Source organism: Alternaria incomplexa (assembly GCF_024043165.1).
Source record: "Alternaria incomplexa strain BMP 0042 chromosome Unknown scaffold_2, whole genome shotgun sequence".
NCBI lineage: Eukaryota > Fungi > Ascomycota > Dothideomycetes > Pleosporales > Pleosporaceae > Alternaria > Alternaria incomplexa.
Window position 1 is genome coordinate 919,989 of NW_026249851.1, and position 22,931 is coordinate 942,919.

The following is a 22,931-nucleotide window of genomic DNA, read 5'->3' on the forward strand; positions in this document are numbered from 1 at the left end:
ACGTCTACGTGCCATTTTTGAAGAAACTGCACAGCGAAGTTCCCGCCCCGAGCCTTACGATAAGGAGCCGATATGCGAAAGAAACATGGAAGTCATGGGCGCTCTCGTTCGGAAACGGCGACTCGATGACTGTGTACCAGAAATCGCTGCGTCGTTGCAATACAAAAAGGTCAACCCCACAATGCAATATCAAAGAAACCTCAATCTCTATCCTTTACCCTCCCCGTTTGCAACCATTCAAGGTGCTCCAAGAACGTGTGATTGATCCTGTACAACCGCTGTCCCCGATCATTCGTCGCCCACTTCTTCGTGAACATGTCCTTGTACGGCCAGACGTCTTGTCGAATCGTCCGTCCAGTCTTTTGCAAATGTCTGACAAGTGATGAGTACTAATGCTCTTCTTGCATGCGGGGTTGATGCAGACTTACACATAGTTCGCGCGTGCTAGGTAAAGATATTCGACAAACAAGGTTACGATGGAGTGCGCGACCACCACATCCACCCAACTATATGCCTTTCGCCATAAAGCCAGATATACTATGAACAAGGTGAATGTGCCAATATAGCTTCGAAAATAAACATATGCATATCTATATTCTGGAAGCAATGCCTAGGCAAGCCTCCGATTAATAAGCGAGCATGTCTAGAAGGAAGGAGGACTATCTTACCTCAACATCGCTGCCATAGTTAGCGGGCAGAAGATAGATCAATTTCCTCGCAACAAAGGTGTAATAGACGAGTTGAAAGCGCCAGCCGTCAATGTTGCACCCCAACCATGTCATGCGTAGAAGAGACCTGCCCCAGAATGGACACAAGCAGACAAGGAGGCCGTAAACGACGTCCCAAGCCATGGCAGTACCCGTTCTTCCTCTGCTGAAGTGCGCAATGGAAACGCACGTAGTGCCTACAACGTAGAGACGAACAACAACCGCCCAAAGTGGCAGTGGACTGAGCAGCTGGGCATATGCGAGTATGGCGAAGATCAGCGCAATGCGTATCGCATTGCGAAGATTGAGTGGTGAAGGTTTCGAAGTCATGTCACTGTCCGACAGTACGATTATGTCGTAGGGTTGATATTTCAAGAAGCTGAAGTGTTTTGGTTTGATGAAGGGGTGGTGGGGCTTGTGTAACAGTTGATAACAAACAACACATATAACAGGCGCCTCTTGCGGGGTAGTGAACGCTAGAAACAAAGTGTCCGGCTATCATTCTCAACGGACGCTCGACTTGACAAGCCACAGACTCGTTCCATACAGCCAACATGCAAAGGAAAACCAGTGTGAAAATCAGCAAAGGCAATCTGGCATCAGGTCGTTTGGAGCTTTCGCTGCTTCGCGAAAGGGTGTAGCATCCACGCGAGGCGAAGATCTGACCTAAACCAGGACGTTGCGTGAAACATGTCAGCCGACAGATGAGCTGCATCTAAAAGTACTAACGAGGGGTATCTTTCGTTACATTCATCGTGACTCTGCATTACCGTGTCTCGTCAACCCTCTACCATGATTCCATACTTCATAAGGATGACCAGCTTACTGATCATCCGACACCCCACCTCGTTATTGCATCTCCATCTCAACCTCTTTCTTCGCCGCCACCGCCTGGCTAGGCTTTTGTCGACTTCTGCTCCTGTTCTCTGCTTTCTTTTCCACAATGTCCGCTCCCAGCCCCAAATCGACAGCCTGGTGCGACACGGGCTCAGTGGGCTGTTCGGTTTTCACTCCGGAGCTCGTATTCTCGTTGTCTTGTATAGGCTCTTCCGGCTTCTTGTCGACCGTGTCCTGAGTGACATCTTGCGCTGGTCGATCCGTGTCCATATCGGCACTCAGGTCTGAGCTTGGCTTCACAATGTCACTTGCGACGTCTTCGCTTGGTCTACTGCTTGCTGCAGCTGGACTCGCTGCTCTATTCCCGTTGCCAGTGAACCCCAATTTCTCGAAGCTCGCCACAACTCCTTGCCTTAGGTCTTGTCCCAGAGCAGCTGCGGCATCGAGGGGTTTTGGTGTGTTCGATGCCATCGGAGAACGGTCACCGACGGCGTGTGTGGGTGGAGGATGAACGGTCGTACCTGCTCCAGTCGCTCCCTCTGCGGTCTCTGTACCCGTCACGATAGGTTCTTGAACTATCGGCGTACTTGTGCCACTCCTGCCAGTACTGGCATTGCTGGTCTGTGGTGTAAGGGTCGGCGGCAATTGAGAACCAAAGCTATTCATTTCCTCATCCGTACGACCGAAACACTCAGCCCACCATCTCGCCTCTCCTTTCCGAGGGAAGATCATGCGCTCCTTGCCGCGAACAGCATCGTCGATCTCAGGTTCGTAGTTTGGATTCATGAACTCTTGCTTCCGGCACAGGAAGTAGTCCCACACACTCCTTGTTCGCTCCTTAGCCCTGGTATCTATGCGTTCCTTCTCATTGTCAAAGAGGAACGTTCCGTACTGACAAGAATAAAGATGGTAAAGTAAGCGCCTCAAGAAGCGCTCGCTGAATTCGAATCGGGTTGGGTGTTGGTAGTGCAGTTGATAAACGCAGTCGAGGAATTGATGGAAGACTGGTGACAGCTCGTTCACCTTGGTGATGCGATGCTCTTCCGCAGCTCCGATCTGGGCCGGCTTTGCTGAAGTAGGTTCTGCAACATCTGTGCCGTTTTCCGGTACGTTCGTCTCTGGCAGCTGGTTGAGAGACTCGTTCGACTCGTTGTGTCGGTTGAAGAGACCCCGCGCACCACGGAGAGCATTCTCAAAGGGGTTGCTGCCTCCAGTGCCGTCGCTCTTGCGCTCAATCTTCTCGTTCTCTATAGTGAACCATTTTTCGTGACTCAAGAAACCCGATCGGTGTCGGAACATGTGTCCAAACGATAGCCAGTCTTTCTCGACAAGGACAATGAATCCTTCTAATGTCCGGTAGTATGGATCTAGTAGAATCTGACTGAGTGCACTGAGCTGGCTCGTACGATCCCAGCCATCAGAACAGTGTATGAGGACGTGGGAGTGCATAATCCCGACCGTTCGGGCTATCAGCGCAGTCCCGTCGAGTATGTTGGCAATATGCTTGATCCAGTTGCTCTTTGCCAGAAGCTGTCGATTGGGAGGGAAAGGCACTAGATCGGACTCTTTTAGCGCTTCGATGACTGTATCAAGCGACTTCCGCATGACGTGGATGTTGTCGATTCCGAGGTAGGCTTTTTCCGCACCAGGGTAATAGTCCATCTTCTCCGAGCCAAGCCCAACAGCTTGCATCGCATACGCATTGACTGTAGGTCTGGCGTCGACAATGAGGTTACGTTGCTGGGCTCCGTACACTTTTGGTGCGTCCGGGTCTGTCTCCGAAGACGCCGTCAGATCGTCTGCGGTGGTCCTGCCGGTGTGCGTATTCTCGTCCACTGTCCCAACAAAAGAGCTATTAGCACTGGAATCATTCAGGTTCACAACGCTGGTGTCGGGAGTGAGTTCTGTAGAGTTTGAAGAAGAGGCATTCGCAGGTTTCCACCCACGGTTAGTAGCCCAGATGGCTGCGACAAGCCGCTCGTCTTGAGGGTTCCGATTCCCGCGCAGACCTGGTGTGGGCTGTGAGCTTCTAGTTATAGAGCAGTTGTTGATGGGATGTCGGTAGACGAGGGCTGGTATGCGTTGTCGCGAGCGGTATTCGCCGGCGTATCTGAGAACGCTGTCTGAGACGTTGGTGGGAACGACGAGGAGGGCGGGATATGTCGGCGCGTACTGTTCCACTCGTCAAGACCTGTGTTTGACCTTACATGTCACATCTGATGTACCTTATATTCCACGTTGACTTCAGAGATCCGCCAGCCCTTCTCCGTGTCCTTGGGGCTGATGCCCAGTCGCTTCCACTCGCGGCGGGCGTCGTAAATCTCCCAACCATTTTGCTGATCTTCCGGCGGTTTTGGCTGGTAGCTAAAGGCTAGTAGCTTGTCCAGTCTACCAATCTTGCACGAGAGTGCCCGTATGCTATCGTACACGTCGCGCGCCTTCTTCTCATTGGGGAAGAAAAAGGCAAAGAAGGTAAAGTCGCGACATCGTATGCGGATCGAGGGCTCCTGGCGCAGGATGGGCGGGCACGGTTTGAGGGAACAATAGTTGATCATAGGATACGTTATCCATACTTCTTTCTGCCGCGGTGGTTTCGCGTCGGCAGGAGCGTCTGCGGGCGGGCTGGGTAGGTAGCTGAAGACGAGATGGTGGGGCATAAGATGCAGCGTGCCGTCGAAGCGTGTGCCTCTACGGAGGAGGTAGACGCCTTCTACCTAGGAGTAGTATCAGCGTGGCTTCGAGGAACCTGTAGAGCTCGCAGCGACTCGTACCTTGCTCACGCGTATCCGCTCCATAACGACTGTAGGGTGGGTGAGAGTGAGGGCGAACTGCCCAGAGCGGGGTCGCAAGTCGCTAAGAAAATGAAGAAGCACGCAAGGCAAGCATCTAGAGAGAAGGATACAGGCAAATAAGAGGGTCGAGTAGTCAAGCGCGCATCGTTAACATGAGCTTGTCTGCATATGCCCGCCCTGTCACGCTCATGCCTGGTCCCGCCGCTTGTCCTAGCACCGCCTTGGCGAACAACGTCATCTACATCGCCATAGTCACTTCTACGTTCACTTGGAATTCCTAAACTGCTACTGAGAAATCACGGGCTGCTTTTCACACATGAAGCATCGGTATCGTCAGAGTATCGAAGAGGAATGCACTCAACAAGATGCTAAGTAAGACCTCGCTTTTTCATGTACAGAGTATATCTAGCACCTAGGTATCCAAGCACAAAGTGTGAGAAGCTACTTACTTACTAGACTTCGCCCGTGAGCTTACCTGTGCCATATACCAGCGGCTCTCTGCTCGAATTAGATGTACATGACTCCCAAAGACCATCATCTGCGCTTTCAAGACAAAAATATTGCTACAGCTGTTAATAGCTAGATACCACTGGGCATAGACGCGAAAAATGGCTATGCACAATCCGGAATCTGCGCGATCGCTGCATCATCTGTCCATCTAAGCCGGAGGTGGTGGCGGTGGTGGGGGAGCGTCGCTAGGTGGGGGAGGAGGAGGCGCCTCGCCCGGAGGAGGAGGGGGAGGCACAGATCCAGACGGCGGTGGGGGAGGCGGAGGAGGGCTGCCAGCACCACCATAGCTCTGGAAGAGAGGACCCAGTCCAGGAGGAGGACCGGAGGGTGGAGGAGGAGCGCCATAGCCAGGGGCACCGTAGGCACCAGGAGCGCCCATGCCAGCGTTCTGATCGTAACCATAACCACCGTATCCGTAACCAGCACCTGCCGCAGGCGCAGTGGGGGTGGCAGAAGCCCAAGGAGCCGCACCGTTGCCAGCACCGTAGCCTTGGTCGTAAGACTGACCGCCACGGCCGCCACCACCAGCCCAGGGGGGAGGAGCAGCAGAGTTGCTATCACCGCGACCACGGTCATCGCCATCGTTGCGCGCCCAGGGTGCAGAGCCACCAGTAGGACCACGCTCCCAGGGCTTGACGGCACGCTCGCCTCCACCGTAACTGTCTCCACCAGCAGCACCGTTGCCGTTGTACTCGATCGCCGCACGAGGCTGTCCAGGAGCACCTCCCATCTCGGCCATGAAAGCGTCGAGCTCGTTTTCTGGAGCAGCGATACGAGCTGGCTGACCGCGGTCGGGGAAACGGTTGTCGTTGCGCCAGGGTTGTCCAACTTTGCGGTCGGGACAATCGCGAGCCATGTGACCAGCTTGACCGCAGACGCGGCAGATGATGCTGGCCGTGAAGTTCTGTTTCTGCGGGCAGTCGTACTTGCGATGACCAATCTCACCGCAGTTCTGGCAGGCTTGGTTCTCGTCGTCGCGGAGGGTACCGTTGAGGGCGGCAAGTTCACGAAGTTGGTTGCGCTTGAGTTCGTTCTGACCTTCAGGGATGGAAGCAGCCTACAAGTGTTAGTACATGTACATAATTGGGAAGAGAGTGGTGACTTACAGTCTCGATAACGTTGTGGATAAGCTTCTTCGCCTTGTTGACCTTCTCCTCGGTGTCGGCCATGATCAAGCAGTGGAGATCCTCCTCCTGGTTGCTGGTATGAGCCGCGTCAGAACGTCCTTTACCCTCCTTGACGGAGCCTTTGCCACGGATCGCAATCTTTGCCTGGGATTCGGTCTCCATCTTCTTGAGGGTGTTTCCACGGGGGCCAATGAGTAGACCAACTGTTAGTGCAAAAAGCTGTGGTTAGTGTATGATCAAAAATTTGTGAGCAAAAGGGTTAGGGTTAGTGACATAGCTGTACTGCAGGTGCCACTAGATGAACGTGAACATCCAGCAGTCTGAGCAGGCTGGTCAAGACAAAGGCTGGGGTAAAGCAAAACAGGGGGAGGGGAGTTAGAGGGGTTAGTTCCGTACTGAAGTTAATCTCCGGGTAGTCATTGACCGGAACGTAGACTTTCTCCTGTGTCTTAGTAGGCCGCCTGTAATCGGCAGGTGGGTGGTAGTTAGGAAGCGTCTTCATCGCCTTCTCAACGAGCTTGTGGCGCTCGTCTTCGAGGCGCTTGCGGTAGCGGAACTCGCGAGTGTTGACACGACGACCGAAGTTGTCGTACTGGGGAGGCGGCGATGGGGACCTGTTCATGTTAGCATCTCCAACGTTTGAGGAGGGAAGCCACGTACCTGTCACCATCGGCTGGGACCACGTCGTTGATCTTGAGCTTCTGGGTAATCTCCTCAATGCGCAGATGCAGAGTATACGCGTCAAGCTGCTCAGTAGTCATGGCGGCATAGATGGCAGTCGGTAAGCCCATCAAGCCAGCAGCCTTGTTTTCGCTCGCGTCACCCCATCGGTTGCGCTTCTTGCGCTGTCGCGGACCGTCGGCAGAGTCTGCAGCTTGGCTGTTAGCAGACGAATGGGAGTGCGTTGGAAGACTCGACTTACTGCGCTCAGGACTGCGGCCGCGCTTCAACTCAGACAAGCCTTCGGCGGGCGCTGATGGGTTGTAGCCGCCATCATCGTCGCCTCCACCGAAACGACGGCGAGTGCCTAGAGGGATGTTGTTAGAGCCAGTGATGCCCTGGTTGCGCCACGACATGTTTGCTGTTGACGAGAGGTTGTGGTTGCGATGGAGGTGTAGTTGGTGAGAGAGTGGAGGCTGTCGCGACGAGGCAAAGGTTCAGGCTAGTAGGGAGCACGCTTGGCCGCTTTAGGCTGCGGTTGGCTGCCCTGCAGATCACGTGCACGCCGCTGCTCCTTCCATACGCGAATCTTACGATTACATTCACATATTCGCGTAGTTCGTAGCCTGATATCACTATGTAAGCTCTTTACAACGCGCCTGTCCCTAGGTCATCATATTAGCATGTCCGAGGCCCCGCGTTGAGTACGATCTTGGCCCATTCCGGAGCCTGCGGGTATCTCAACATCAACCTTATGCGCGAGCAGTACAACCAGACTGTACAGCGCTTCGTCAGCAATACTAGGGAAGCCACCGCCGTAAGAGTTTGTCGGCAAGTTTCCATTTTGCCGTGTCGAAGACTCACTTGCCGAGGCCTTTGGGGGCTGCTTCCGTTCTCCGCTTTGCTTAACAATCGTTCCTTCTGTACCTACTGGTTCCAGCTGCTACCACATTTGAATCTATGGTTTATTAGACGAAATGTTGGCCTCTACATAGTCCTCACCAACTTCCGTAGCTGTACAAGGGGCACGTTTGATGGCCGAGTTACGAGTGCTGTGGCTGTCATTCTTGGATGATGCAGGCTTTGGCAGTCGCTTCTAAGCAATGAGCTTGCTGAATTAGCTGTTCCTTGACACCAAGGCTCTTGACCACAGTAGCTAAAGCATAAGATTTGGATTCTTGAACCGCTTACGAATCGCCGCAGTTTTCGCCGTCGGCACTATTAACAAAGCATCAAGGTTGGTTTCGCCCGAAGCTGCCCCTCATTACACCCCACTTTCATCATCGCAGCTGTTTGATCACAAAGCTCCACTACGTCAGCTCTCAAGCTATATAGCTACGAACTACAGCAATTCTTTGCTTGTTTCTGTATCGACTTACAGCTACGGATCCATCGCAAAAATGTCTCAGCAATCGGACATCAACCTGTACACCACCCAGACGCCTAATGGCATCAAGGTCTCCATCACTTTGGAGGAATTAGGGTACGTACCTTTCTGACCATGTAAGACGTCTCCTGTGATCTCGGGGATGTTCCTTGGGGAAACCTAGCAGTACATGTTTCTATTTCCATCTCTTCCGCTGTCAAGGCTCTTACTTGTCATCGTACGAGTGCGAAAGGAATGGACAACAACCTCGGTGTCTCCAAGCAGCTTGGAGTAAACGGAAAACAAACTAAGAGATTTGTTCGAATCACATGAAATACTATGGGGTATGGTCAGAGGCATCTGCGCATCGGAAAGTGTCTGTTGCGATGGTTCACTTTCGTGCCAGACCATCGAATGCCTCTGGATATTGCCCTTGGATAGCCATGGCCGAATAACGTACATTTCCAAAGCGCTACATCCTTTTACTTGTAATCCACAGTGGTTATGGGGAAAAAAAAATCATGCATTCAAGGTTAGCTCAGCTTACTGATATCTACAGTCTCCCATACAAAGTCCACAAGATCGACATCTCCAAGAACACCCAAAAGGAAGAATGGGTCAGCCTTATGTTCCCTTTTCGCATCAATACCAAGCTAACGGCAGGTAGTTCCTGAAGATGAACCCCAATGGGCGAATCCCCACACTGACCGACACCTTCACCGATGGCGAGACTATCAACCTCTTCGAATCCGGAAGCATCATGGAGTACCTTGTCGATCGTTACGACTCAGATCACAAGATCAGCTTTCCCAAGGGAACACGAGACTGGTATGCCATGAAAAATTGGCTTTACTTTCAGAACGCCGGCGTTGGTCCGATGCAGGGTCAAGCTAGTAAGTATGAATTTCCCTATGCTTTTTCGTTTTGCTTTTTGCTTTTTCACGGCAGTCCCGAGATCATGTAGACTTGTCACCCGCTGGAACAACGGCTCGTTACCGCTCTCAAGATGGTGTCGTCATTCAATACCATACATGGAGCGGCAATGAGATGTTGTTATGTATAGTAAGATGGGCGCAGCATGGCTTGATCGCCGAGTCGGTCGTCTTGGCTTTGGTACTCAGGTTCCATCGCCCCAGATGACCGTATCGAATCAGTCCTCCCATCGTAAGCAAGGAAAGCCTCACGAGACGGCATTACCGCTCGAGCGGCTGTACTGTAGATCTTGGTTCCGATGTGGGGGTCGATTCCGATGTGGAGGTATTTCCAGAAACCATCGGAGGCACAGTCACCCTGGTGGCGCAGGTTACTGCCTCTGTGGTGTCAAACTGCTTCTCAATACTGCAATGGAGCCGAGACGTACCATGTCAGCTGGGATATCAGGTTAACGTGGACCGCAGACCATTTCACACGATATGCGCCTGAGCACATTGAGTACGGTGTCAAGCGATACCAGAACGAGACACGTCGTCTGTACTCAGTGCTTGACAAGCATCTTGCTTCAGATAACAGGCCGTATCTTTGTGGCGAGAAATGTACAATTGCCGGTAAGCACTCCCCTTAAATGTACTGAGCGGTGAGCTCGACATCTACATCCGCAGATGATGGCACCATCTATGGAAGCATCTATGATCTATCCGAAACTTCGTCAAAATCGACATCTCCTACCCAGCGTACACAAGCAGCTGGATACTCCAGCATACCCATGATGATATGTGCTGATATATGCTAGATATTTCGCACTATGGCTGGGTGGCGTCCGCAGGCTGGGCTGGGGTTGATATTGACGAATTTCCTGCCCTCAAGGCCTGGGAAGAGCGCATGACATCCCGACCTGGTGTTGAAAAGGGTCGTCATGTCCCGGACCCTCACACGATCAAGGAGCTCCTCGCAGACAAGAACAAGATGGAGGAGTACGCTGCCAAGAGCCGCAAATGGATCCAGGGCGGCATGAAGCAGGATGCCGAGAAGCAAAAGTAAGTTATTTTTGCGTATTCCAAATGACGACAGACGACCGCTCGTCATAGTGAAGGTCCTTGGGCATGAGGGTGCTTCGTGTGAGAGTTACCGGGACTTGAGGAGCGGACAAGCAACCTTGAAACCCTTGATGTGTAGCCAATCGCATCCGAGGATTCTGTGTGCTTGACCAATCGGATCAAGTCAAATTAGAGTCTACCTAGCGCACCATGAACCCGAATCCGAACTCTGTCACAATCGTCCTAGACGGCGCACACTTTCACGCCAACTAACACCCTCAAGTTCCAGACTATAAACAGCATTGCGCCACCATCGCATCACTGCAGGTACCATCTACAAAACGCCAAACAAGTCAGGGTGGACCTGCACCATTCCCACTGCTCGTTCGTGAATATGACCCACTTGGAACTTTTACATCTTGGCATTTTCTCGCGTGAGCTCGGGTGAGTTTCAAGACCATTCATCATTTTACTTAGTCATAGAACGACACCATAACTCTAAGCCCGAAAGGTGAAGTCTATGCGGCCTGCCAAGATTGTCAACAAAGTAGGGAATATCCAGGTTTGCAAGCTTGGTTGCGTAATACTCAGTCATCAGGGGTGTAACTTAAGAAATGATGGATGGAAAGTGGCGGGCTCATCACGGTTGACGGGACATTACACTAGTACAATACTAGTGTCTCTTCGCGAGGTCAGGCCCGTTGATCCCGTATAACACCGCGAACGCTCCGATTGCTGTCAAGTTGCACATTTGTTTGTCTGAAACGTTCGAGAAGGGTGTCCCAAGACTTTGTTGGAGCCCGGGAAACTGCCCGTACGGTGTCGGAGCTGAGGAACGCTTGCTTGCTCGCGATCGCAGAGCTGGGTAGCCTAGTGTCAAGCCGGCTGTCCCCAGAGTACGCTACCACAAAGTGCCGATGCAGCTGCACTCAGATACTTGAAAAACAAAAGGACCTAATGGCAGCTTGTGTGCTAACGCTCACCGTCAGTCTGGGCCCAACAGACAGATCTAGTGTCTGTTAATTGCTAGAGGGACCGAGCGTTTGTGACAGTGTCTGCCACGCGCATGGGCTGGTGCCTACCGCTCAGGTGGCTGGAAAGATCCGGACGGCATCGCCTGTTGCCGTGACGGTGGGCATGCGGTGACACCCGCTCGAAACTGGGAAACTCAGCCATGGACTCAGCCATCGAGCGAGGGATCAGAGATTGCCTCAGAAAGAACGCGCGCCTAAGCATGGTGGAATCTTACTCGTCTCAAAGACATCAGAGCTTCCTGTGTGCCGGGAGCATCAGCTCACCCGGCCTATCCGTGAATGGGAGGACATAACCACGGGTACGGAACACGTCGCCTCCCGGTATCATTACACAGGGGCTCGAAGAAGGATCAGTCGTGTTCCCAGAGCAAGTGCGAGGGCTGCTGACTGGTTTGATGAAGGGCGAACACGCAGTGTTTATCACTTCAGGGGAGCATGTATATCGCCCCGGGTTTGTGCAGAGCACCTGCATCTCACCCATAGTGGTGCCTGCACCTGTATCAGCAGGACGGACTATTTTGAGCCACCAACAGGCGTGGCCCCTTTCATCAGTTATTCCTCCATGCAGCATGCGTCAGACTTGCGTCCCGCAACACCATCAGTCCATTCCCCAGTCTGATATTCTCCCCGCATTATTGCTCGATCAGCTGCAGGCTGCGTGATCGCACGCTGCTCTGCGACGGCGGCAACGACGGTTAGGCTCGCTAGAATGAGCCGGTTAAGCCTCAAGGGTCTGAGGAAGCCTGATGCCCCAGCTGTGAGGTTTCGAGCCGTAGCTGTTATACTACGGCTATTTCGCCTCTGCCATAGCCGACGCGGTAGGCGGCGCCCCCGCAGAGCTGTCACGGATCGATCTCAACGGTGAACATCGCACCTCCTAGAGTATAGTCGAGCGAAGCGGGTCATAAGATTTACAGGGCAGACAAGCATCGTCTTTGCGAAGCGGGTGGACCGTCCGTTCAGCCGACGCTGTCAGTTCCCCAGGTTTGGTGTAGGCCACGTTCCCGGCTTCACTGGTTGGAAAATCTGGGGTACATGACAGAGGCAGGTCCTGCTGCACGCCATAGTACCTAACTAGCGAGTCTGAGTTCCAGCTCATATTGCTCAGGAGTATATAGTCTGGGGATGGTCATAGTGAACTCAACTGCGCTTGATCACGAGTGTCCCGGTGTTGAAGCCTTGATCTAGCAGTAAGTACAGTATGCACTGAACACGTCTCCCGCCCATATTGAACAACCTCTGTGTGTGGCTGGAATAATGTCGTTCCATATTACAGGAAAGGAGCAAAAATTCAGCAAATACGTGCGGGGATCCGGTCTGTGAGTGGTGAATAAGCCAGGGCGAGTGAAGCGTCGCAAGCTGGCAACAAGCCTTGAGGCCTCGAACTGTTGAACTGCATGAGCAGACGCAGTCGCCAAACTGCAATCCAAACCCATCTTTTGTGGGGAAACATGGCTTTCAATAGATTATGATCCGGACAATTGCGTTCATGAGTACAATGTGAGTGGGATCCTGCATCAGCTTGACTCTTACAGAGATAGGAAGGCCAAAGCTGTATGGTCACACGTCTCGGGGCTTGACACAAAGAGGATGAGCTTTGGCGCCTGTCTGCAGGCGAGAGGACCCAGAAGGCACAGATTGGTCATCTTGTCGAAGCCAGAGTGAAGGGGCCCTGCCCTTATGCATGTTCATTGTGCGGGCCCTCGCACTGGAACTTGCAGATGTATTGCGGGCCCCCCTCGTGGTCGCAACGCGCAGCCTCTCAGAGTGAAGCAATCTTACTGTCTACCTGTAGGGCCGGAGAAGTCAACACTTCAGTGGTGGTGCAGCATCTGATATTCTGCGAGGCTGCAAGCTAGTTCAACGGGCCGGCAGGCGCTGCCCTCGTCTTGGTGTGGATCAAACTCTCAGTATGTGACGACAAAATTGGGCAGAATTATGAAGATCGTTGGCACGGAGCCAGGGAGCAGTGCCATCCCTTTCCATCGGCCATCGGTTTCAGCTGAGGAGAGTTTTGTTCAACGGATGGCGCCCACGTGGGTCTGATGACCCAGCTGCAAGACTCTGACGAACTGGTCAAGACACCCGAGGAGGCTTCCAAGTTTGAGTCTTCGAGAACTTGCCGTGTAGCGCGTACCTGAGATAAGCGCAGGATGCCTGGATAGTCTCCGTTCGATGAAGTTATAAGCGGATCCAATGTTGGACTTTTGGTTCCAGAGCTATTGCGGCCAGTTCATTAGTCGTTGGACCGTTCACGTTGTTGGTGTGCTGGCAGAAGGATTATACGGCCAGTTCGCGGTGTTCCGCATATAGACGAAAAACGGTGACGTTGGGCCGACCACATATCGGAGGTGGGTTTGCAGGCACTACAACGTCGCTTATACGCCCTAGGACTGCTCGGCTTCTCCTGCATGGCGGGGACCGCGAAGCCACATAACAAAGTTTGGCCAAAATCCACCGACACACCTAGCTCACGCTTCAACCAACGTAGCTGTCGCGGTGTGCGCTCGAATACTCGTGTTAGCAGCCCGGCGACGCTCAGTACTAATGACTCCTTTGTGGATACTGAAATATAAGCTTGTCCGCGGGTCGAGACTCACGCACGCTCCTTCAAGGGAGTGGGACCGGGTGTGGATATCATTGGGCGTAGCGCAAAGGTCGTGCCATGCCTTCACGAGAAGATCGTTGTCGGTATCAGGTATCGGGTTTCAGATGCCATGGCAGCGTGCATATTTTTGACGTTCTGACGTCTGGTCCTTGACGGGCAAGGGCACGCCAATGATGTCCAGGTACCATGAAACGGGACGGAAGCCGTTTCAGCAGATGAGGGCATTCCAAACCAGCAGCGCTCCCAATGTGGCGCGCCAAATATCGGCGAAGGGGGGCTATAGCGGGCGCGTTAAGATGATACCTCCGACACGCATGTTGCGCAAGAGCTTCGGGGTCTTATTCATGGTCAGGCGCTACAAGCCACAACCTGGAGAAAGTGCCAGGAGGTATTGGTAGTCGGCGCAGGCAAGGATTGGCGGGAAGCTGACGTGCGGTGTGAACTTCGAAGAAGCGGGGCTCTCTGCGGTTCGCTCCTAGCGCCGACTCTGCGCAGCGCATCTCCCACCGGCTAATTTGTATTTAGCCATGCTCGAATCATGCGGTAGGATTTTCTGACCCTTGCTACGGTCCCCTGCTACGGTGTTCCTGACCCTTGCCACGTCTTGCCCCAGAGCCTGGTTGCCGTAGCCAATGGGTCGTAGCTTTCATACATCCATGAATGCTCGAATTAAACATTGCGTCTTCTGATATTGCTCTCCAGTTGATCTCGCTTCTCGAAGCCCGCGTGGACGCATGGAATCTTCAAGCCACAGATCGTCACACTGACCCTTGGAATCGTCTTTGCAGCTTAGGACATTTCACAGTCGGGGTGTACCCTCGGCACCCAAAGCTTTGTCGGAGGCCCACATATGCTCCCCAAGTATCGCATGACCCGTGGTCGTCCCCAGATTTCCGGCAACCGACTCCTTCGTCCTCAAGTACTCCCGCGACGTCACCCGCGTGCACAAACTGCCGTTCCCTCGCAAATCGCTGCTCTCGAATTGAGTCGCCACATTGGAACAAAGTAGTACGTCGGCCGTGTTTGGTGGGGGCCGTCTGATGCTGATCTTATGTAGGGACAACGGCGGCCGGTTGAAGTCATAGTCGTCATCCCAACTCACAGACGCAACCATGGAGACCACAACAGCAGAGACACCCAAGCTTGAACGTCGTGGCTCGGCACCCGTGAAGCGAAGAGTGAGCCGAGCATGCGATCATTGCCATCGAATGAGAACAAGATGCAACGGCCAAGCTCCGTGTTCGCGCTGCATAGAGCTCGAGTACGTCTGCCAGTACAACCGCGAAAAGAAACGACGCGGAAAAGTAAGCACCTCCAACCATCAACAACCTTGTCCCTCAACGTGAAGCATTCGGTATCGCGTGTATATCGCGCATATGAAGTGCATCGAGTAGCTAACGAGTCGCAGGTCCCGAGGCACATCCAGAAGCAGCGAGAAGAGGCAGCTGCCAGTGGTAGTCCGCAAACCCCCAATGGAATTTCGAGTTATTACGAGAGGCCCGGCGTAATGGCAGAGATGGACGAAGATGTTTGGTCGCAGTCTGAAGCAACACCAGTTGTACAACATTTCCCAGCCGGCAAAGGTGGTCTGCCTGCAGGTGACTGGCAAGCTCTGAACCCTGGCACGACATTCGATCCACCTGTCAACCACATGATGATCGACCCATTGCTTCTTGGTTCTGGTGCTGCGTACCCGGCAATGCATGCCGAGATGCCTCGCGAAGAGCTGATGTACGCCATGAACGGTACGTACGATGGCCGAGCTCGGAGTGCTTCACAGAACTCCCAGTCTGTGTACATGTCTCGTTTGTCTCGTATGTTACTTGAAACCCTCCCAGCGTATCTGCGATACGTGGTATATTAGCAGCGCCACTGACAGTCACAGGCATGCACCTTATTCCTGGTCCTAATGGTACACCTGTTTCGATCCCTCCGGAGTACGCCAACATGACGTATCCAATGCAGTACCAAGCAACAGGAAGGCAATCGTCTCCACACAGCTATGGTTCTGTAGACACCGGATCACCACAGTCTGGAGTGAGCGCGAACTCCTCCCAGAACGGCGCCGCCATCGCCGCTTGCAGATACCCTGTTTTGGGGCCACTACTACCCCACCTAGGACCGATACTCAATGTCACCACCGCATGCGATCTCCTCGAATTCTACTTCCAAAGTTCCTCTTCGGTATTCATGGAACCGGTTTCGCCGTACATTCTCGGATCCGTTTTCAGGAAGCGAAGTTTCCTCCGACAACACAAGCCCAGGAAATGCAGCCCCGCTCTGTTATCAAGCATGCTATGGGTCGCTGCCCAGACGAGTGAAGCGAGCTATCTGACATCTTCGCCGTCTGCCAGAGCTATCATCAGCCAGAAGCTGTGGAAGCTTACAGTAGATCTGCTCAAGCCTCTTGTCCACTCTCCATCTTCTCACGGTTTCGCTCCTGGACCTGGCTTGACATCTGCCGCACACGACGCTTTCGGGGTTGACCGAGCTATAGGACGATACGATGGAAGACCCGACGGAGCAATGCCACCCACCAGCACCCTGGATGATGTCGCTACGTACATCAACCTAGGAGTCGTGACGTCCGCGAGCGAATACAAAGCGGCTTCTTTGCGGTGGTGGAACGCGGCATGGTCGCTGGCTCGAGAACTAAAATTAGGCCGAGAACTGCCACAAGGACCTGTGAAAGAGCGAGAGACAGCTGCAACAGAGAAGGAGATTGAGGCGGGTATGCCGGAAGGCGCCAGCGCGCAGGCACCCGTGGGCACACCATCTGCAGCAATCGTGGAAGAGATGAAGGAAGAAAGGCGCCGACTGTGGTGGTTGCTGTACATGGTTGACCGGCACCTTGGACTCTGCTACAACCGACCGTTGGCGATGCTTGACAACGAATGCGAGGACTTGTTCCAGCCGGTTCCTGACACCCTCTGGCAGGCGGGCGAGTTCTACACTGGCCACCCAGGGTCACGGAAACGGGGACTCAATTTTGAGTGCACATCGTACGTATGGACCGCGGCCAAAGATACTCTAGCGGGAATTTCTTTGGCGCATGACGATGAGTCTGAACACGAGGCTAACCTTTATAGGCATGACATTTTCGGTTTCTTCCTGCCCTTGATGACGATTCTCGGAGATATTGTAGATCTGAATGCACAGAAGAACCATCCAAGATTCGGTCAACGGACATCCTGGGAGCTCCACGAGGCAGAAATCACCCGCCAGTTAGAACGGTACGCGTACAGCATCGAGGACTTCAAGGCACAACATGGCTGCGGCTCGAATGAGGAAGCGCAGGCCAACAGCACCCCAGACCCAGTTCGGAGCGAGTGGATGCATCAGACGAGGAAAGTCGCGGCATATGCCACCCACATCATGCACGTGTTGCATATCCTGTTACACGGCAAATGGGATCCGGTGGCACTATTGGAGGACGACAACATGTGGATTTGCTCACAGTCCTTCCTTGCTGCGACTTCCAACGCGATATCCGCTGCGCATGCGGTAGAAGTCATACTAGACGTTGATCCGGATCTGTCGTTTATGCCCTATTTGTTCGGCATGTATCTCCTGCAAGGAAGTCTGATCCTGCTCCTTCTAGCGGACAAGCTATCGACCGAGACCAATGACGGGGTTATTCGAGCGTGCGAAACCATTGTCAGGGCACACGAGGCGGCCGTTGTGACTCTGAACACCGAGTATCAGGTAAGCCGCATCACTCCGGTCTCTGGATGTGACAGCGCTAACGAGACACAGAGAAACTTCCGCAAAGTGATGATCTCGACCTTAGCGCAAATAAAAGGCCACGGCCACGCCAGAGAGATGACGCCTGCGAAGCGGCGGGAAGTCCTATCCTTGTATCGCTGGACAAGTTTAGGAAACGGATTGGCCATATAAGTGAGCCGCAAATCAATCGAAGCATGTTTGTGGGATTCGGCGTCTGGAGCGACTCGGACAAGCCTGCGGGCTGGATACCTGGCTGGAACGTTGTACAACTATAATTTCTTTTTCCACGCGTGGTTATGAAGACACGTAAACAGGCGCATGCGATCAGCTGCATGCAGCTGTGGATGGCGCTTTTTGGGCGATTAGCTGTGCTGCAATCAGGCCAGCGAACTGTAGATATTTTCCAAAGTGCCAATGTACACTCTACAGCTGTTAAGCTGGGAACGCACGTATGTGCCGTGTCACATTCACATGGCCAGAAGCTTCGGCATCGGCCGAGGCTGAGCTCAACATGCAAGACAAAACGCCGGCTGTGATAGGTACCGCGACTACCGCTCGGGCAGAAAACCTTGGAATGGCAAAGGCGGCGAAACGTTGGTGTGCGATCTAGTTTTTGCGTCCGATATTTCGATCGCCATGGCAAGGATGCTGCGTCGCTAGTCGCTAGGGCAGCTAGGTTCCAGACGCGACCGGGTATTGGAATGGCAGCAAGCAGCCGACCGGTGAGGCTGAGAGATGGTGACTGAAGGCAGGCAAAGGTGGCGCGAGGGAGTGTGTTGCTGTTCTACGATGGTGCATTGGGACTGCAAGGCAGGTGCGATGTTTTCGCGCTAGCACGTGACGATGCAGCTAGGAAGGCGCAAGCTCGGAACCTCCGGTGCAGTCAGCTATGTTGGATTGCCCCACTCAAAAACGAGTTCCACGACGAGAACAACCAAAAAGGATATCTATTGTGGTACGGCTGTACATGATAACGGAAGCATCGTAAATGCAGACAGACGCTTTTGCCCCCCAATGTCAACAAGTATGGGCGGAGAAAAGGCAGTGCAACTAACCATGAACGCAAGGAAACACAACTGAAAGCAACTATAACTTCTTCTCCACCTCCATAACTTCCTTGATGCCCTCTGCAACTGCATCGACTTTCTCTTGCGGAAGCCTCTTGAGTGGCCGGCGGGGGTATCCGCCGTAGCCGTAATACGACTGGAGTGCTGACTTGGTTCCAGGAATAGCTGCTTTTGTGAGAACCCAATCGCCTTTGCTGAGTACCTTCTGAAGTTCAATGGCTTCGTCGTATTTGCCTTCTGCCCATAGGTTCCAGACCTTGACGCATGTCTTCGGCAGGACGTTCGCACCACCAGCGATGATTCCCGATCCGCCACTAGCAGCAGTCTGAGCTGTGAAGTCGGCCATGCCTCCAAAGGCCATGTAGCCACTACCTTCGCTCTTCATTGTGCAGGCGTTGGTAGCAAGGGCGACACGCGTGAGTTTGCCAGTGTTACCGCATGTGAACTTGGTACCAACAATGTTTGGGTGCTTTCCAAGCTTGATGATGAGGTCGCTGTCCATATCGATGCCGGCAACAGCTCCTGGGTAGTTGTATAGAATGATTGGGAGTGGTGAGCCGTCTGCGACTTTGGTAAAGTACTCGTAAATGGCGTCTTCGTCGATGGCATAGCGGTAATAGCTGGGAGGGACAGTAAGAACGTACTCGCCACCCGCCGCCTCTGCTTCTTTGCAGAGCTCAATGGTAAGCTTTATGCCGTGTTCAGAAGCACCGACAATGACCGGGACGTTTTGATAGCCAGCCTCGTCGAGGGCCTCACGGGTTGCTCGCGTGACAGCGGTCTTCTCAGCCCGTGACAGATGGACAGCCTCTCCGTTGGATCCCATTGTGACGAGACCAACAAGGCCAGCCTCGGCAAGTCGTACTGCGTGCTTCTTGATGGTAGGGATATCTAGCTCCTCGGTCTCGGGGTCAAAGAACGTCATCGTGGGCGAGTAAATGCCTGGCCGAAGAGGAGTACGCTCTTTGGAGTGGCCATTGGCCCCGTTTCCGTTTGATGTCATCTTTGTGGTATGTATAGTCAAGAAGAGTTGAGACTGGAAAAGAACAAGGCAAGTAACATATGAGTACGGAAGTTTCGGGGGAGAGGAAGGGGCGAACAATAAAGATGATGCACACACGGGTTCGGTCAGCTTTAATATAGCAGCGAGATGGAGGTAATCGGCGCAAAGTAAGTCAGAGGAGCTAAGTTCGGCAGAGCTCACTTCCCATCCCACATGGACTGGCGTGTCTCAGTGGCTCTACCGTTCAAGATCTCGTCAAATGGTCATGTTTGATTCGCCAAGGACCGCAACGGCGAGGGCTAGACTGGAGGTTGGGTGCAGGGCTGTGGGCCATCTGGCGAGTTCGGGACACCACTGGGCGAAATGCGGGACATTCTGCGGCCTTTTCTATGAGAGTGACTAAAGTCGGCGGTTGTCTGATGGGATAGAGCTGCACCTGGGGCAGGGTTAGCTGTCGAACATAGTGGCACAGCACGGCTGTCGTGGACGGGGTGGCATTCTTCCACCAATAGCAGGTGGGCACGCGCGTGGGGGAAGCCAGTGTCGCTCTTTCCTTGGCCTCTGGGGAACCTCGTTACCCCTCGGAACGCAATAAACGTCAACCACCGCGCGTGCCCCAAGGAATTACTCCAAGACAACTCCGCCATGTCGAGACGAGCCTCGCTGCTTCCTCGACGGCTTGGAGACGCCACGGCCATCGGAAACTGATGCAAACCGCCGCGCTGAGCAAGACACAGCCCCCACCATGACCAAGGCCTCGAATGATGCAACGTCATCCGGCCGCGGCTGCCGGTAGCACGCGTGAGGCCTCGTGCCCCTCATCGCGTTGCTGGGTCATATATCTTCCGTCGCTATCGATAAGTGGTCAAAGGCCGACGAAGCTGTGTCGGGTATTGAAGCAGCGTATCCCCTTCAATTCCAGCTCTTGTCTCGTCTCATCTTGCTCGAGATCAAGACGGTAGCTGTCAATCCTCTCTATCATCTACAAAATCTCTCAAACCTGCAAAACTACTGCAACATGGCGCCTGTAGAAGTACTCATGGTACGTTGCCCCTCACATCTGCGGCGCGTCGCATGTCAATGCTAATTGCACGCCAGGTCGGTACTGGAGAGTACACGACAGGATTCGTCGGAGGGGGCGCCTCCAAGTCGGACAAGAAGGTCGGTGTCGTAGGCCTGACGCTGTTCGACCTTCGAAGACGCGGCAAAGTGGGCAAGCTGTCTATGGTGGGCACATCGGGCGGCAAATTCCCCGCAATCCGTGAGTCGCACAGCATCTGGACGGTTTCACCATGTCCGGCATGCTGATATTTGCCAGGCGAGCATCTCCAGAAGAACATTTCCGAGGCATACAACAACTTGGACGTGTCATTTGAGGAGTTCCCAAAGGAAGGCAAAACCGATCCGAATGCGTACAAGACAGCGATTGACGCGCTTCCAAAGGGCAGTGCTAGTGAGTTGCAATATACATCCGCTCAATTGCCTCCTCCCATTGACGTTGCATAGTCACCATCTTCACACCTGACACCACTCACTACCCGATCGCTCTGTACGCCATCGAACGCGGAATCCACGTCCTCATCACGAAGCCCGCGGTGAAGCTCCTGGAACATCACCAGGCGCTTTTGGCAGCTGCGAAGAAACACAATGTCTTCGTTTACATTGAGCACCACAAGCGATACGATCCTGCGTATGCTGATGCGCGTTTCCGGGCGCAGAAGCTGGGCGATTTCAACTACTTCTACTCCTACATGAGCCAGCCAAAGTACATTCAACCCCTACTAAATCGAAGACTCTATTTGCTAATACTTCGGTCAGGAGCCAACTGGAGACGTTCAAGGCCTGGGCGGGTATCGATTCTGACATCTCCTACTACCTCAATTCTCACCACATCGACATCAACGAGTCCATGATCCCCGATTGGAAGCCAGTACGCGTCATGGCTAGTGCTGCAAAGGGCATTGCAACAGGGCTGGGCTGCGATCCTGCTACCGAGGATACCATCACACTGCTCACCAACTGGGTGAAGAAGGATGACCCTAGCAAGGTCGGAACAGGTGTTTACACAGCTGGCTGGGCAGCGCCTCAGAAAGCCGGTGTACACTCGAATCAGTACTTCCACTACATGGCATCTACAGGAGAAATCCGCGTCAATCAGGCCAAGCGCGGTTACGACGTTACTGACGACGAGGGTGGTCTCCTCTGGTACAACCCGTGAGTCCAAACATCGCAAAGTCATCCCACTGCGTACTAACCACTTACAGATTTTACATGAAGTACGCTCCCGATGAGGAGGGCAACTTCGCAGGCCAGATCGGCTACGGATACATCTCTTTTGAGAAGTTCGTTGATGCCGTCAACAAGCTCAACGCAGGCGAGGTCACACTCGAACAGCTAGACGCGCGGCCACTCCCAACCCTGAAGAACACTATCGCGACGACCGCAATTCTCGAGGCAGGCAGAAGATCGCTCGATGAAAACAGGCCGATTGACATCATTGAGGAAAATGGTGTCTGGTCTTTGAAGTAGTCAAGTCGAGCAATCAAAAGCGAACGTGGCACCGCTCAGTGGGGCGCGCCTACCATGTACCTTTTCGTCAGAGTCTCGCTCTAACAAGCGTTGTATACCTTTAGCCTAAGTCGCACAAGTACTGTTTACTCATCATCCATTGATCCTAGCATGACCTGATCGTCGCCTCCGCTATGGCGCGGTCCCACGTGGTACTGACACGCCGTCAACAGGCTCCACCCCCATAACGCGAGGACAGACCCGTAGACAAGGTAAAACAGTCTCCACAGGGTGGCGTATGCACAAAACAAGGGCATTTTGAAAAGCGGGAGATGCTCGGGTACTCTAGTCAGTTTCTGTGACGGGCTCGGGCGAACGTCCACCGAACGAAAAAGGCTAGGGTGATCCCGAGACCGAGACCGACACACCCACTCCGACTCCGACACTTTGTCTCCTGGGAACTGACTCCCCTTCCTTAGTGTAGCACAGGCCGACGGCTGGTAATCCTAGCTCAGATCCACGGAGGGCTTTTCATAGCTGTTTCGAACTTTAATCCAACGTCGAAAATGTGATCCTTAATCCAACGTCGTGGGTGCCAGGTGCCTTAGATTTCATGGCTGTCCTTTCCACATGTAGTGACTACGCAAAGACCATGTAGCAGGTCCATTTGACTACTTCATCGCCATGTGTCATCATTAGGTTTGTACACACTCAGTCACTCATTGACCTTTTGTCACTCACCCATTCTTTGTTTAGTGATCAAGGGGTCGTACAGCCACAAAGCTGATGACATCACAACAATACCAACAAAAGCCGCTTAGACAAAGGCTATATGCTCTCCAGCATACTCAAAGCCTTCTGATGTATACCTCACGACCGTGGCTTTAGCGTTGTGCCTCAAGCTCACCTCTGTCGATGAAGAGGGAAAGAAGGACTTTGCGATGATGGACCAACGCAGGCACCTTTTCCAAAAGATCCAGAGCTCATCTGAAGCGCTCGTAGCAAGCGAACAA

The 22,931-nt window shown here is 53.3% G+C and overlaps 5 protein-coding genes across 5 annotated transcripts; 3 read left to right on the top strand and 2 right to left on the bottom strand.

The window, feature by feature from the left end:
* Nucleotides 1–4,994: 4,994 nt before the first annotated feature.
* Nucleotides 4,995–7,049, bottom strand: BBP1 (Branchpoint-bridging protein; the record flags this gene model as incomplete). Its single annotated transcript, XM_051431392.1, has 5 exons — nt 4,995–5,903; nt 5,953–6,176; nt 6,370–6,587; nt 6,634–6,841; nt 6,896–7,049. 5 exons carry the CDS (start codon nt 7,047–7,049, stop codon nt 4,995–4,997), a joined length of 1,713 nt encoding a protein of 570 aa, XP_051294526.1.
* A 984-nt stretch (nt 7,050–8,033) lies between these two features.
* J4E90_001809 (uncharacterized protein) lies at nt 8,034–9,976 on the top strand (the record flags this gene model as incomplete). Its single annotated transcript, XM_051431393.1, has 5 exons — nt 8,034–8,116; nt 8,559–8,616; nt 8,667–8,892; nt 9,397–9,543; nt 9,729–9,976. 5 exons carry the CDS (start codon nt 8,034–8,036, stop codon nt 9,974–9,976), a joined length of 762 nt encoding a protein of 253 aa, XP_051294527.1.
* A 5,145-nt stretch (nt 9,977–15,121) lies between these two features.
* On the top strand, nt 15,122–17,511 carry J4E90_001810 (uncharacterized protein; the record flags this gene model as incomplete). Its single annotated transcript, XM_051431394.1, has 4 exons — nt 15,122–15,359; nt 15,500–16,616; nt 16,704–17,319; nt 17,371–17,511. The coding sequence occupies 4 exons, from the start codon at nt 15,122–15,124 to the stop codon at nt 17,509–17,511; spliced, it is 2,112 nt and encodes a 703-aa protein (XP_051294528.1).
* Nucleotides 17,512–18,426: 915 nt separating this feature from the next.
* Nucleotides 18,427–19,410, bottom strand: J4E90_001811 (uncharacterized protein; the record flags this gene model as incomplete). The annotated part of the gene is made up of 1 exon (XM_051431395.1): nt 18,427–19,410. The coding sequence occupies one exon, from the start codon at nt 19,408–19,410 to the stop codon at nt 18,427–18,429; it is 984 nt and encodes a 327-aa protein (XP_051294529.1).
* A 1,018-nt stretch (nt 19,411–20,428) lies between these two features.
* J4E90_001812 (uncharacterized protein) lies at nt 20,429–21,939 on the top strand (the record flags this gene model as incomplete). The annotated part of the gene is made up of 6 exons (XM_051431396.1): nt 20,429–20,452; nt 20,509–20,671; nt 20,729–20,863; nt 20,917–21,175; nt 21,229–21,624; nt 21,675–21,939. 6 exons carry the CDS (start codon nt 20,429–20,431, stop codon nt 21,937–21,939), a joined length of 1,242 nt encoding a protein of 413 aa, XP_051294530.1.
* Between the last annotated feature and the right edge of the window lie 992 nt (nt 21,940–22,931).